Source organism: Scyliorhinus torazame, chromosome 1 (genome assembly GCF_047496885.1).
Source record: "Scyliorhinus torazame isolate Kashiwa2021f chromosome 1, sScyTor2.1, whole genome shotgun sequence".
Lineage (NCBI taxonomy): Eukaryota > Metazoa > Chordata > Chondrichthyes > Carcharhiniformes > Scyliorhinidae > Scyliorhinus > Scyliorhinus torazame.
Window position 1 is genome coordinate 88,221,504 of NC_092707.1, and position 15,237 is coordinate 88,236,740.

A 15,237-nucleotide genomic window follows, 5' to 3' on the forward strand; every position below is an offset into this window, starting at 1 on the left:
TATGAACTTATTCATAATCATCTGCCATTTCTGCTGCTAATCTCGCAGTTTTAACCCTCTGCTCTTCCACATGAGTTCTCACTGCATCAGGAATTTAATTTTTAAACTCCTCCAAAAGTATAATTTCTCTGAGAGCTTCATACGTTTGGTCTATTTTCAAAGCCCTTATCCATCTATCAAAATTACTCTGTTTGAGCCTTTCAAACTCCATGTATGTTTGACCAAATTCTTTCCTTAAATTTCTAAACCTTTTGTCCGTAAGCTTCAGGCACTAGCTCATAGGCACTTAAGATGGATTTCTTCACCTCCTCATACGTTCCAGATACCTCCTCCGGTAGTGATGCAAACACTTCACTAGCTCTACCTACCAGCTTTGTTTGAATCAGTAACACCCACATGTCCTGTGGCCATTTCATTTGTTTAGCTATCTTCTCAAATGAAATGAAAAAGGCTTCCACTTCCTTCTCGTCAAACCTTGGCAATGCTTGGACATATTTAAATAGATTCCCACCAAGCCTTCGACTATGATGCTCTTTCTCACTAGCCTCATCACTATCATCCAACTGTACGTTACTGCTACATATCAAATACCTACATCCATTAGACAAAAGAGATTGTTGTGTACACTCAGCTTTAAAGGTAAGATATAAGTTAGTTAATTAGACAAAAGAGATTTACATAAAATAAAGACTACTCATTCAAAATTCAAGAATAATCATGATCACTAACTTAGTTTTAAATGGGGTCATGTTATTTAATTCAGCCAGGCTCCAGTTTAAAATGTATATCTGGGTATGAATTCTACACTGAAACGTAGAAGTATTTCGACAAACTTTCATTTCAATCTTGGAAAAATAACTTTACATTAGAATTGTGTGATGGTCTCATACAAATGCTGAGGCTACAAGAGCAGATCAGAGGCGAGGAATCCTGCGGCGAGTAATTCACCTCCTGATTCCCCAAAGCCTCTCCACAATCTACAACACACAAGACAGGAGTGTGATAGAATACTCTCCCCTTGCTTGGATGAGTGCAGCTACAACAATACTCATAAATGCTTGACACCATCCAGGACAAAGCAGCCCGCTTGATTGGCACCGCAAATATTCACTCCCTCTACCACCAATGCAGAGTGTACACAATCTGCAAGATGCACTGCAGGAATTCACAAAAGCTCCTCAGACAACACCTTCAAAACCCACAGCCATTACAAGGACAAGGGCAGCAGACACATGGACGTTTCCCTCCAAGCCACTCACCATCCTGACTTGGAGATATATTGCCATTCCTTCACTGTCGCTGGGTCAAAATCCTGGAACTCCCTAAAGCACTGTGGGAGTACCTACACTACATGGACTGCAGACGTTTAAAGCAGCAGCTCAAGGGGTAGCACGGTGGTGCAGTGGTTAGCACTGCTGCCTCACGACGCCGAGGTTCCAGGTCGATCCCGGCTCTGGGCACTGTCCGTGTAGAGTTTGCACATTCTCCCAGTGTCAGCATGGGTTTCGCCCCCACAACCTAAAGATGTGTAGGGTAGGTGGATTGGCCATGCTAAATTGTCCCTTAATTGGAAAAAATGAATTGGTACTCTAAATTTTTTTTTAAAGCAGCAACTCACCACCACCTTCTTAAAGGCACTTAGGGATGGGCAACAAATTGCTGGCCTAGCCAATAAAACCCACATCCTACGAATAAATTTTGTAATAAGACTGTGGGTTGGATTCTCCAGTCCTGAGATTAAGTGCTGATGCTGGCGCAGGTTTCATCAAGTTCCACAACAGCACCCAACCTGGGCTGATTAATCGACTGTGGAGGGGCTAGCACCGGCGACACGTGGAACACAATCGGTTCCAATCAAAAACAGTGCCAGATTCGCAATTGACGCTCGGGAAGCTGACAAGCTGCAGCCGCATATACATATTACAATCCCCACACACACATCCCATGCAACAAGGTGGCACTGGTTGCGTCCCTCCAGCTGTTGGGTCAGCTGGGGCCAGAGGGCACCTATGGGGTGGCCTGGAGGTACACCTGTACAATCCGTGGCCCTAAGTTCACAGTGGACAGTCAGCGGCGTGCACAGCTGCATGGCAGCCTTTCTGGCTGTGGCAATGATGCTCCGTGCCAGTCCACCCTGACCCCCCCCCCCCCCCAGGCCAGCGGCACAACTGTCTGCAAATTATGGCGATATTGGACCCTTTCCATACCCAGTCCCTCTCCCTCATCAGCCACAATACCTGATTCTTAAAAGCACAAGTGAACTTTGCTGTCGGACATTCGGCCCATCGGAGGCGGAGAATCGCAGAGGCCCCAGAGAATACCGGGTCAGATCTTCTAACGATATCCAAACCACGTTCACTGTACATGCGTTCGGGAACGTATTCTTGCCATTGTTGAGACACCATTGTGGAGAATTGCGATTTGGTGTCAAATCGATGCCCGCCATGATTTCACCGTCGAAACCGTCCAATTGCATTTTCCGATTTTGGCGTCAGTCAGCAGAGAATCCCGCTCTAGAAGTATGACAGCAGTGATCTCAACTGATACACCATCATGGGAACTATTCAGAATGAAGGCTGCACGTGAGTTAACATGCAAAATAATTCTGAGCTTGGTGTAGATTCAAAATTTTCAGCCACACATGAATGTGACTTGAAGAACACCTTACTGAATCAAACAGCCTCCTCCAATTCTAATTGTGGGACCTAACTCAGACCAATTCCTCTTCATTGAGTTACCTGCTCTTTGATCTCTTGCAGTCTGTGGCTCTGCTCCTGAATGTCCTGCAGCAACTGGAGTGCTTTGTCATCCTCTTGAGATACTTCTACACGTGCTTGCTCAAGACTGCGCTTCAGGCTCTGCAAAATCAGGATCACAACATCAGGCAGGCAATAAGAAAACTCATCAAGCATGGGTACATAGTTCTTAAATCACTTGGATGACTACAGAGAAGGGATCGAATAGTCTGGGACAAATTAAGCACATTTTGTGGTGTTCTTTTGCAAAATCTCTTGCAACCCATTTTTATATCCCTGTTTAGTTTACTCAATTCTATTTTATTTTAATATATCAACATTTTGATTGCCCTTTGCCTGTTTCTAAAATACTCCCAACCCTCAGACTTACGACTATTCTTCACATTATGAGCCTCTTGTTTTAATCTCATAGTATCTTTAATCTCTGTTGTAAGACCGGGGAAAAGGGGGGGGGGTGGGGGGTGAATCTTTCCCATGGAGCTTTTGCTTTTCAATATAATGTATTTTTGTTGATCATTTTAAATTGTTTCTTTAAATGTTTCCCACTGTATATTTACCACCATGTCTTTTACTCAATCAACCTAAGTAAGCTTTCCCTTCATATCTACGTAATTGGCTTTAAGTTTAAGATTCTTGTTTATGATTGGAGTGCATCATTTCAAACCCAATGTGGAATTAAGTAATATGATTACTATTTCCTGATGAATCTTTGACTATGTCATTACTAATAAACCCAGCCTCAGTTCACAATACTAGATCTAAAATAGCATTTTATCCTAGTTCTGTCCACAACGTATTGCTCCAGGAAAAGGTCACAAAAGCAGTCGGCAAACTCCCTTCCAGACCAACATTCGCCAATCTGATTGGTTCAGTCTATTTGAAGATAAAAGTACCCCAACAGCTATTACATTGCCATTGTTACAAGCTCCAGTAAGTTCTTGTATAATGCCCTGTCCAACAATATAACAACTGTTACGGGTCGATAATCTACTAGTAGGTGCATTATCTGACCCATGCTATTCCTAATATGGGCGGCACGGTAGCATAGCGGTTAGCGCTTTTGATTCACAGCACCAAGGTTCCAGGTTCGATTCATGGCTTGGGTCACTGTCTGTGCGGAGCCTGCCATGTTCTCCCCGGGTACTTACTGTTAAGTTTCATGCAGCTTTTATGATTCTACCCATTAGCTTTCAGGGTTATTCCAAACCAACACCGTTGCCCAATTACAGTTCACAGCTAGCTAATCAAAAGCATCCTGTAGTAACATGAACCTGCCTAGTTCAAGCAGAACATCTAGCTGGTCCCAACATTCCATGGCCAGGCATGCCATGTTGGAACCACTAACAAATTCGAAAGGGCATTGCCACAATCGATAACAGTAGAAACACAGACCAAATTTCAAGTGAGCACCTGGACTGCTAGATACGTTGTCAGAATTATGAAAGTCTATATTTGAGCTAGTTTCTCAGGATCTTATTCACCAACCAATCTGAAAGATGAGTATCAGCAGCTACCGTCTTTTTCCAAAATCCTTTCTCTTTGCTGGTTTCCCTCAAACTCATGTTTATTCCCTCCTCCAAGATGGCAGAATATATGGGGTTCTATTTGCACTCTCAAGGTTCTTCTAAGTACACAGTTTCTTTATTTAGAGGGTTTTTTTAAAAAATTACCATTTTTTATTGACTAAAAATGTATTGGTCCCACATTTTGAGTGATTATTGTGTTACATTATTGCCAATAAAGTACACTATCTTATGTCTTAGCAGCTTGCATGAATCCCATCACAATCATAGTCAGTATTTCAAGTACTGTCAAGCTGACTACGTTTCGAGTTGTACATAATGAAGAAAATGTTGGTTTGGGGAGCATTTGAAAATTGAAATTTCAGTCACGTTGGTTTTTATTCCTGTGTTACATTTGCACCAGAAAGAATCTGCAAACCAGGGTCTGAGTAAGCTCTGATTGTAATTAAGAGAAGAGCATGTAACATTTTGAGTTCTTCAACATTTACTGATCAAGTTCACTCAGTTTGCTGGACGTCTGGCTCGTGATGTGGAGTGACGTCAACAGCTCCAGTTCAATTCCCGTACCAGTTATTTATAAAGGCCCTGCCTTATTAACCTTGCCCCTCACCTGAGGTGTGGTGACCCTCAGGTTAAATCACCACCAGTCAGTTCTCAAAGAGGGCAGCCTCTGGTCCTATGGGACTGTGGTGACATTTACATTTATAATGACTGATGTTGATTTGAGGATGTGGTCCAGAAACATTTCTGAACTTGGCTCTCTTCATTACCTACTGTTGGAGATATGCATCTTCCAGCAATTCTTCAGATCAGGCCTGAAAAATGAATCTATCAATGACAGCAACTACTCAGGAGCTTGAAATTGGCATTCAGAACTGGACACTGCAATAAAGGTCACTGGTGTCAATCATTGGGAATGATTGATAACAGTTCTTCAAATCAGGTGATAATATTGACAAAAGTAGTTTGGGAAGATTCTGTCTAAATTTCAGTGGGTAAATTTGCTGCACAGTATGGAATGAGCATATACAGACAAGACATTCTCTGGTTAATTCTGAAATTTGTGTGTAGTCCATAATCCCAAGGAGAACTCTATCTAGCCTCAACATTCATGGCTTAGAGAAAGGCAAACACATGCACTTGTGTTTCTGTTGCATATCATACGCCAATAGATAACAAATAATTGTGCACAGAACAGATTGTAAGGGAATTGTGCTCAAGGCTCAATTGTGTCAAGCTCTGCTGCAGTATTCTCCATATCTGAAGAGGCTATTGGCAGGAGGGGGGGGGGGGGGGGGGGAGATTGGGAGAAGAGAGAGAGAAAAAGAGAGACACACACACACAGAGGGAGGGACAGAAAGAAAGAGACAAAGACAAAGAGAGACAGAGAGTCAACATTTCATTATAAAGGTGCTTCCGTTATGATAATAAAGTCCAGAAAGATTTCTGTGATTATAGAACAGAAGGAAGCCATTCGGCCCATCTAGTCTGCACCAACCCACTGAAGCCCTCACTTCCACCCTATACCCATAACCCAATAACCGCTCCTAAATGTTTTGGATACTAAGGGCAATTTAGCCAAAAGGAAAGTATTTCAGTCCGTGGCAAGACAAACCGAGCCAATTTACGGCAGTAAAAACACTTTTCCTACTGGAAACATATTATTCCCACATACTTATAAATGTACTTATAAACGTATTTATAATTCTCCACATTGATTACAAATAAAGGCATGGTCCAACACAAATTAGCATTTTTTGTGTACTTTCAATATCGCTAATGGCTAAGGCACTTCATGCCACAAAGTGATAGAAGATGATGTTTGGAAAAGCAACCAAAAGCTTGGTTAAACAGATAGATTTTAAGGAGTCTTAAAGGAGGAGAGAAAGAGGGAATTCCAGAGCTGGGAACCTAGAGAGCCGAGATCATGACAGCCAATCACGGGACTAAGGAAACTTAGTGCTGTTCAAAATATAGACGCTCTCTTAGTGTATGGAAGTAATTTGTAAGTCATTCATTGCCACACTCTAATAAAGAGTTGTTGCTACATACACTACACTCTGTTATATATGTGGCTAGGTCTTGCTCCATGATTGATTTTTGGGTTTCAGCTGCTTGAAGTTCCACGTCCTTTTGTTCAAGTGCTGTTTCCAGCTCAGAAACTTTACGATGCAAATGGGTGACTTCTTGATCCATCTGAAAAAAAGACAGAATATCAAACTAAGCCATCATCTAATACACAACCAGAGCTAACTTTAAATGCACATCATATCCAAAATTTCTGATTGATAGTTGGTATTACATTTCAAATTCTATTTCCTACTCTGCTTATTTTAACTACAACTCACAAGTGAAGTTGAGTCTAACTCAGCTTATTGATCCACTAAAACACCTACAGACCTTCCTGCATTACAATATCCCAACTGTCTCATACATCATTCCAAGGTCTTTGCATGTGATCCTACTTGGAAAATCAACCAGTTGCTCATGTTGTGTGAAGAAATTCTGCTTCAGTTCTACATATACCTTCTACCAATTTGAACTGCTGTTCCTCTGTTCGAATGTCATAACTTGACATATTTAACATTTAATTTGAAGTTGTGTTCCAGACTTACCTTTTATAAAATGATGTTTCATATCCCCTTCATAAAACTCGCTCTCAGCAACATTCAATATTATTGGTATATCTCACTATGCATTATTTTGATAGCAAGTATCATCCCATGGGTTTTCACTATTACCTTCAAGGTGCACACATTTCCCTAATGACTACTTGACCAAAAGAGCACACGGTACTCAAAGTATGTCATGACCACGGCAGTGTGCAATTCCCACGTGACAAGTCCAACACCTGAGAGAAAGACACATTGCGCTGCTAGCACTTGTTGGCAGAAATCATTCGCAACATTTCAGAAACAGACCATTTGGCAGTGAACGGAGACCAGCTGGTATGATTCCACTATTTAAGTAGCAAGAACTTGACCATGAGACAAGTTATTTTAATCTTAGTTGGTAGGGAGGCAACTGAAGATGGTGACTTCATCTGTCGAAAAGGAGCAGCATAAGCAAAATATGGATTGAAGAAAGCAGCTGACAAATCAAAGTTAATATTTCCAGAAAGTCTTTCATAAGATCTCCTCAAAGAACTACAGAATTAAATTTATTAGCAAATCAGTTAGAAAAAAAGTATTAGAAACAAGGCAGCAGAGCATCATTTAAGATGTATCTTGATAGACACATGAATGGGCAGGGAATGGAGGGATACAGATCATTTGGGCAATAAGTAGTAGATCTAAATAAGGAATCTGGATGGCACAAGTTTGGTGGGCTGAAGGGCCTGTGCTGTACTGTTCTTTGAAGCACACAATCATGAGCAAATTTCACAAGGTAAAAAATAGATTATTAAAGTACAGATCAACATTTAGTTCTTCAGCAATCCTAATCTTAATAATTATTAAAATTGTATAAGTTACACAGGCCACGGGAAGTTACAGATTCATGATAACTGGAAGTGTTAAGAGCCAGGAGCTTCCAATGTAACTATGCCATAAGAACAGCATTACATTGATTTTTCGTGCCAAGGTAATTTACACGCAACTGATTCTTGCTAATTTTACAGAAATACATCTCTGAACACAAATGTCCCCTGGAAACTAATCACTTGCATTACTCTATGCTGACACAAAAAGTCAGCTCACACAGCTTTCCTGACTTTACCAGAATAGTCATTGACTATTTGCGTAAATGGAAGAGTACTTGTATTTTTCAGATCGAAAACCTGTTTTCTTTCGGAAACTGACCCGTTTATTCATAGTTCCTCGAGAAGAAATAAATTCTTATTTCCAACTATTACAAATCATTTTAAATATTATGAAGAAATCGGCAGCATTAACCCAAATACTTTTTCCAAGTTTCCCTTCAGTGCACTTTCAACTCAATGATATAGTCCAGGAGCAACTATTCAACCTATTATGTGTGTGCCAGCTCTCTGAAAGAGCCACCCAATTAGTCTCACTTCGCTGCTCTTTCACCACAGCAATGAAAGCGATCCCACTTAAAGAATTTATCCATTTCCCTTTTGAATGTTACTACTAGATTTGCTTCTGTCACCCTTTCAGGCAGTGCATTCCAGATCATACCAACACTGCTCACAACTTACTTTTTCCTCATGCTGCCTGCGATCGTTTTGCCATCCATGTCCTCTGGTTATCAAACCTGCCACTACTTGAAACAGTTCATTGGGATGTATTCTATCAAACAGATTCATGATTTTGAAGGTCTTTATGAAATTTCACCTTGGCTTTCTCTGGCCTATTCATCGTGGTACCTACCATACCTTCCCCATAGCCTTGATAATCTTCAGAAAATGTGGTCTACTCCTTACTATTTACTACATTTCAGAATTTGGTCATCTGCAAATCTGGATATCTTGGATATCCAAATGCAGGTCATTAATCTATATCAAACAGAGGAGCGGTCACAACACCAACTCCTGGGAAGGTCTCATGGTTCAGTTGCTAGCATTCCTGTCTGAGTCTCGCCCCACAAACACAACCATCCTTTGTGGCGGAGGCGGCCCACCATTGGCCAGCGGCAGGATCTTCCAGTCCCACCGCTGAAAACGGGGTTTCCCGTTCTTTGTACTCTCTGCTGCCGGGGAACCAGTGGCGGGGGGCACTGCCGTCAGCGGGATCGAAAGATTGTGCCAGCGAGAATGGCTGAAAAATCCCACCCTTCGTCTATCACTGCACACTTCCTTCCAATCTGAAAAAGAACAATTCACCATTACTGTCACTTGGCCAATTTTGTGCCCACACAACCACTGTCCCTTTAATCCCATGGTTTCAATTTTGCTAACAAGGCTATTATATAGCACTTGAAACATTTTTGAAAGTCAATACAGCTAACACCAACCGCATCACACGCATTAATCTTCACCATCACTTCAAAAGACTTAAGTTAGTCAAACAGGACAGGGGGGGGGTCGGATTCTCCGTCCCACCTCACCCGTTTTCTGGTGCGGCACGCCCCCGCCGGCAGCGAGATCCTCTGTCCCAACAGACAACAAATGTCAATAATATTGTTGCGTAGTTCTCTCTAAAAGTTTCCCCAACATTGGCATCAGAATGGTTACTCATTCTTGCCAGTTTGTACTTCTCCCCTTTTTTGAGCAGGGTGTAACATTACAAACCTCCAGTCACCTGGCAGAAGTCTCACTTCTTAAGGAGGATTGTGGCCAGAGCCTCCACAATTTTCTTCAGCAATCTCGAATGAAATCCATCCAGATTGGGTGGCTTTTCTACAATGAGCACTACCAACCTTTAAGTATAACAACAACAGCTTGCATTTATATAGAACCTATAACGTGCAAAAACAGCCCAAGGCATTTCAGAGGTACATTATAAAACAACATTTGACACCAAGCCACCTAAAATGATTTTAGAGCATGTATCTAAAGGTTTGATCAAAGAGCTACGTTTTAAGGAGTGCCTGAAAGGAAAAAAGCGACCTAGAGTGTCAGTGACATTTACTAAGAGAATTCCTGAGCTTAGGGCTCTGGCAGCTAAAAGTAGAGCCACCATTGGTGGGGCAATTAAAATCTGGGATGCTCAAGAAATCATAATTTAGGAGTGCAGATATGTCAGAGGATTTGAGGGCTAGAGATTACAGAGCTGGGGACAAGCAAAGCCATAGAAGGATTGGAGAACAAGAATGATCATTTTACAAATCAAGGTCTTGTTTGACAAGGAGTCAGTGTCAGTCAGCAAGCACGGGGTGATGGATGAAAGGGCATTAGGTGTGCGTTAGGACAAGAACACTAACATTCAGCCTCAGACAGTTGACAAGGAGAGGGATAGAGTGGAGTTTGTGACAGGGCCTGAAAGCAATGGCTTCAGTGTTCCCAATATTTAGTTGAGGAAGTTTCTGATCATTCAGTACTGAATAAGCAACCTTACAATTTAGGGACAATGAAGGGGTTGAAGGGGTGGTGGTAAAAGCCGAGCTTGGTGTTGGCAGCGTACATGTGGATAAGATATAGGAGGGGTGTAAAGGTACAAGCAGATAAGCCATGATACATATATACACACACACCAACACATCACAGCATAACACAACATACACATCCATGTCCCACACAGCTGGATGAGTTGGGAGGCATTGGAGAAGGATCTTGCGACCAACTGTGTCCAAGGCCGCACACTGGTAGAAAAGGTCAAGGGGGGATAGTTTGCCTTTACGCAGCCACTCATGTCATTTCTGACTTTCATACAAAATATTACAGTACTGTAACAGGGGCGGAAACTTGAATGGAGGGCTTCAAACAAGGAGTTTAAAGAAAGGTGGGAACAAATTTGCTTGGCCGTAAACATTCAAGGACTTGAGAGAAAAGGGAGGTTGCACGAGGGGCGATAGTTGGCAAGGACGGAAGGGTCAGTTTATTGAGGCAAGGGGTGATGATGGCAGATTTGAAAAAGAGAAGGAAAGAACCTGAAGTGAAAGAACCATGAGCAGCATTAGCTAACATGGCAGCCAGGAAGGAAAGGTGTACGTCAATAATTTTTGAGGAACACCAGTTGAGAGCAGGGAAGTGGATCTCATGTTTATAAAGATGAGCTCAGAGAGGACACAGAAACTAGAGAAAGAAACAAGTTCAGGACTTCGGCAGATGGAGCTTTAGGCAACGTTTGGCCTGGTGGGCTAGGGGAAGGGGGTGGAGTGATGGAGGCAGTTGTTAGGGTGGTTTTAATCTTAATAACAAAGAAATTCATAGCTCCTCACACTTGTAATTGGAGGAGTGAGTGAAGGTAACAGGAGAGATGGGCTTAAGAAGATGGCTTTAAGTAAAGAAATGGCGATTACTACTACATCCCAGGATGTTCCCAAAATAGTGAGCAGATGTCACAGATGAGAGCAGGATCCAATAGTTCTTCATGTGGTCCACCCAGATATAGCAGCAAATGTCTAAGCCAGGTGTCCATTATATTAGTTCCAGGTTGTAGCCCATGGATTTAAGGAGATGAAGGCCAAAACAGGGTAAGCACTCAGACGAAGAGGTAATGGGCACAAGTGACTCCTCTTTATTTATTTCTAGCCGACAAAGTTTTCTTACTACCTCCTCCATCACCATGACAAAGAACATTCAATCTAAGTGCACAAATTGCAAGATCCAGAGCATTCCCCATAGAACTGTATTAATACATAGATCATTTAGAAAGAAATATGGCTGTGGACTTCCGGGTGCAGCGATGACCAGCTGAGTCGCACGTTTCGGCAGCTCCCGGTGAAACGGACTTTTGGGCTCTTTTTTTTTTATAAATATTTTATTGAAAATTTTTGATCAACCAACACAGTACATTGTGCATCCTTTACACAATATTATAACAACACAAATAACAATGACCTATTTTATAAACAAAAAATGAATAAATAATAAATAACAAAAATGAAAACTAACCCTAATTGGCAACTGCCTTATCACAAGTAACACTCTCCAAAAATATAATTTAACAGTCCAATATATAATTATCTGTCGCAACGACCTATACATATTATACAGTATATATTAACAACCCTGAGAGTCCTTCTGGTTCCTCCTCCCCCCCCCCCCCCCCCCCCCCCACCCGATCCTGGGCTGCTGCTGCTGCCTTCTTTTTTCCATTCCATCTATCTTTCTGCGAGGTATTCGACGAACGGTTGCCACCGCCTGGTGAACCCTTGAGCCGACCCCCTTAGAACGAACTTAATCCGCTCAAGCTTTATAAACCCTGCCATGTCATTTATCCAGGTCTCCACCCCCGGGGGCTTGGCTTCTTTCCACATTAACAATATCCTGCGCCGGGCTACTAGGGACGCAAAGGCCAAAACATCGGCCTCTCTCGCCTCCTGCACTCCCGGCTCTTGTGCAACCCCAAATAGAGCCAACCCCCAGCTTGGTTCGACCCGGACCCCCACTACTTTTGAAAGCACCTTTGTAACCCCCATCCAAAACCCCTGTAGTGCCGGGCATGACCAAAACATGTGGGTATGATTCGCTGGGCTTCTCGAGCACCTCGCACACCTATCCTCCACCCAAAAAAATTTACTGAGCCGTGCTCCAGTCATATGCGCCCTGTGTAATACCTTAAACTGAATCAGGCTTAGCCTGGCACACGAGGACGACGAGTTTACCCTGCTTAGGGCATCTGCCCACAGCTCCTCCTCGATCTCCTCCCCCAGCTCTTCTTCCCATTTCCCTTTTAGTTCATCTACCATAGTCTCCCCTTCGTCCCTCATTTCCCTATATATATCTGACACCTTACCATCCCCCACCCATGTCTTTGAGATCACTCTGTCCTGCACCTCTTGTGTCGGGAGCTGCGGGAATTCCCTCACCTGTTGCCTCGCAAAAGCCCTCAGTTGCATATACCTGATCATTGGGGGGCAACCTATATTTCTCGGTCAGCGCTCCCAGACTCGCGAACTTCCCATCCACAAACAGATCTTTCAGTTGCGTTATTCCTGCTCTTTGCCACATTCCATATCCCCCATCCATTCCCCCCGGGGCAAACCTATGGTTGTTTCTTATCGGGGACCCCCCCCAAGGCTCCAGTCTTTCCCCTATGCCGTCTCCACTGTCCCCAAATCTTCAGTGTAGCCACCACCACCGGGCTTGTGGTGTAGTTCCTCGGTGAGAACGGCAATGGGGCTGTCACCATAGCCTGTAGGCTAGTCCCCCTACAGGACGCCCTCTCTAATCTCTTCCACGCCGCTCCCTCCTCCTCTCCCATCCACTTACTCACCATTGAAATATTAGCGGCCCAATAATACTCACTTAGGCTCGGTAGTGCCAGCCCCCCCCTATTCCTGCTACGCTGTAAGAATCCCTTCCTCACTCTCGGGGTCTTCCCGGCCCACACAAAACCCATGATGCTCTTTTCAATCCTTTTTAAAAAAGCCTTTGTGATCACCACCGGGAGGCACTGAAACACAAAGAGGAATCTCGGGAGGACCACCATCTTAACCGCCTGCACCCTCCCTGCCAGTGACAGGGATACCATATCCCATCTCTTGAAATCCTCCTCCATTTGTTCCACCAACCGCGTTAAATTTAACCTATGCAATGTGTCCCAATTCTTGGCTATCTGGATCCCCAGGTAACGAAAGTCCCTTGTTACCTTCCTCAACGGTAGGTCCTCTATTTCTCTACTCTGCTCCCCTGGATGCACCACAAACAACTCACTTTTCCCCCATGTTCAATTTATACCCTGAAAAATCCCCAAACTCACCAAGTATCCGCATTATTTCTGGCATCCCCTCCGCCGGGTCTGCCACGTATAGTAGCAAATCGTCCGCATACAAAGATACCCTGTGCTCTTCTCCTCCTCTAAGTACTCCCCTCCACTTCTTGGAACCCCTCAACGCTATCGCCAGGGGCTCAATCACCAGTGCAAACAATAATGGGGACAGAGGGCATCCCTGCCTTGTCCCTCTATGGAGCCGAAAATATGCAGATCCCCGTCCATTCGTGACCATGCTCGCCATCGGGGCCCTATACAACAGCTGCACCCATCTAACATACCCCTTTCCAAAACCAAATCTCCTCAACACCTCCCACAAATAATCCCACTCCACTCTATCAAATGCTTTCTCGGCATCCATCGCCACTACTATCTCCGTTTTCCCCTCTGGTGGGGCCATCATCATTACCCCTAACAGCCTCCGTATATTCGTGTTCAGCTGTCTCCCCTTCACAAACCCAGTTTGGTCCTCGTGGACCACCCCCGGGACACATTCCTCTATTCTCATTGCCATTACCTTAGCCAGGATCTTGGCATCTACATTTAGGAGGGAAATAGGTCTATAGGACCCGCATTGTAGCGGGTCCTTTTCCTTCTTTAAGAGAAGCGATATCGTTGCTTTAGACATAGTCGGGGGCAGTTGTCCCCTTTCCTTTGCCTCATTAAAGGTCCTCGTCAAAACCGGGGCGAGCAAGTCCACATATTTTCTATAGAATTCGACTGGGAATCCATCCGGTCCCGGGGCCTTTCACGCCTGCATGCTCCTAATTCCTTTCACCACTTCTTCTACCTCGATCTGTGCTCCCAGTCCCACCCTTTCCTGCTCTTCCACCTTGGGAAATTCCAGCCGATCCAAGGAGCCCATCATTCGCTCCCTCCCATCCGGGGGTTGAGCTTCATATAATTTTTTATAAAATGTCTTGAACACTCCATTCACTCTCTCCGCTCCCCGCTCCATCTCTCCTTCCTCATCCCTCACTCCCCCTATTTCCCTCGCTGCTCCCCTTTTCCTCAATTGGTGTGCCAGCAACCTGCTCGCCTTCTCCCCATATTCGTACTGTACACCCTGTGCCTTCCTCCATTGTGCCTCTGCAGAGCCCGTAGTCAGCAAGTCAAATTCTACATGTAGCCTTTGCCTTTCCCTATACAGTCCCTCCTCCGGTGCTTCCGCATATTGTCTGTCCACCCTCAAAAGTTCTTGCAGCAACCGCTCCCGTTCCTTACTCTCCTGCTTCCCTTTATGTGCCCTTATTGATATCAGCTCCCCTCTAACCACCGCCTTCAACGCCTCCCAGACCACTCCCACCTGGACCTCCCCATTATCATTGAGTTCCAAGTACTTTTCAATGCACCCTCTCACCCTTAGACACACCCCCTCATCTGCCATTAGTCCCATGTCCATTCTCCAGGGTGGGCGCCCTCCTGTTTCCTCCCCTATCTCCAAGTCTACCCAGTGTGGACCGTGATCCGAAATGGCTATAGTCGTATACGCCGTTCCCCTCACCTTCGGGATCAACGCCCTTCCCAGCACAAAAAAAATCTATTCGCGAGTAGACTTTATGGACATAGGAGAAAAACGAGAACTCCTTACTCCTAGGTCTGCTAAATCTCCACGGGTCGACACCTCCCATCTGCTCCATAAAATCTTTAAATACCTTGGCTGCTGCCGGCCTCCTTCCA

The 15,237-nt window shown here is 44.1% G+C and overlaps 1 protein-coding gene across 6 annotated transcripts in view; it reads right to left on the reverse strand.

Moving 5' to 3' along the window:
• The window catches only part of LOC140409371 (citron Rho-interacting kinase-like), a 334,921-nt gene that overhangs the window by 180,301 nt on the left and 139,383 nt on the right, over positions 1–15,237 (reverse strand). For all 6 annotated transcript variants that reach the window (XM_072497833.1, XM_072497819.1, XM_072497829.1 and 3 more), the window contains 2 exons: positions 6,332–6,475; positions 2,739–2,858 (listed from right to left, as the gene is read on the reverse strand). In XM_072497833.1, coding sequence (XP_072353934.1) covers positions 2,739–2,858; positions 6,332–6,475 — 264 coding nt within the window. The remainder of the gene's footprint in view (positions 1–2,738; positions 2,859–6,331; positions 6,476–15,237) is intronic.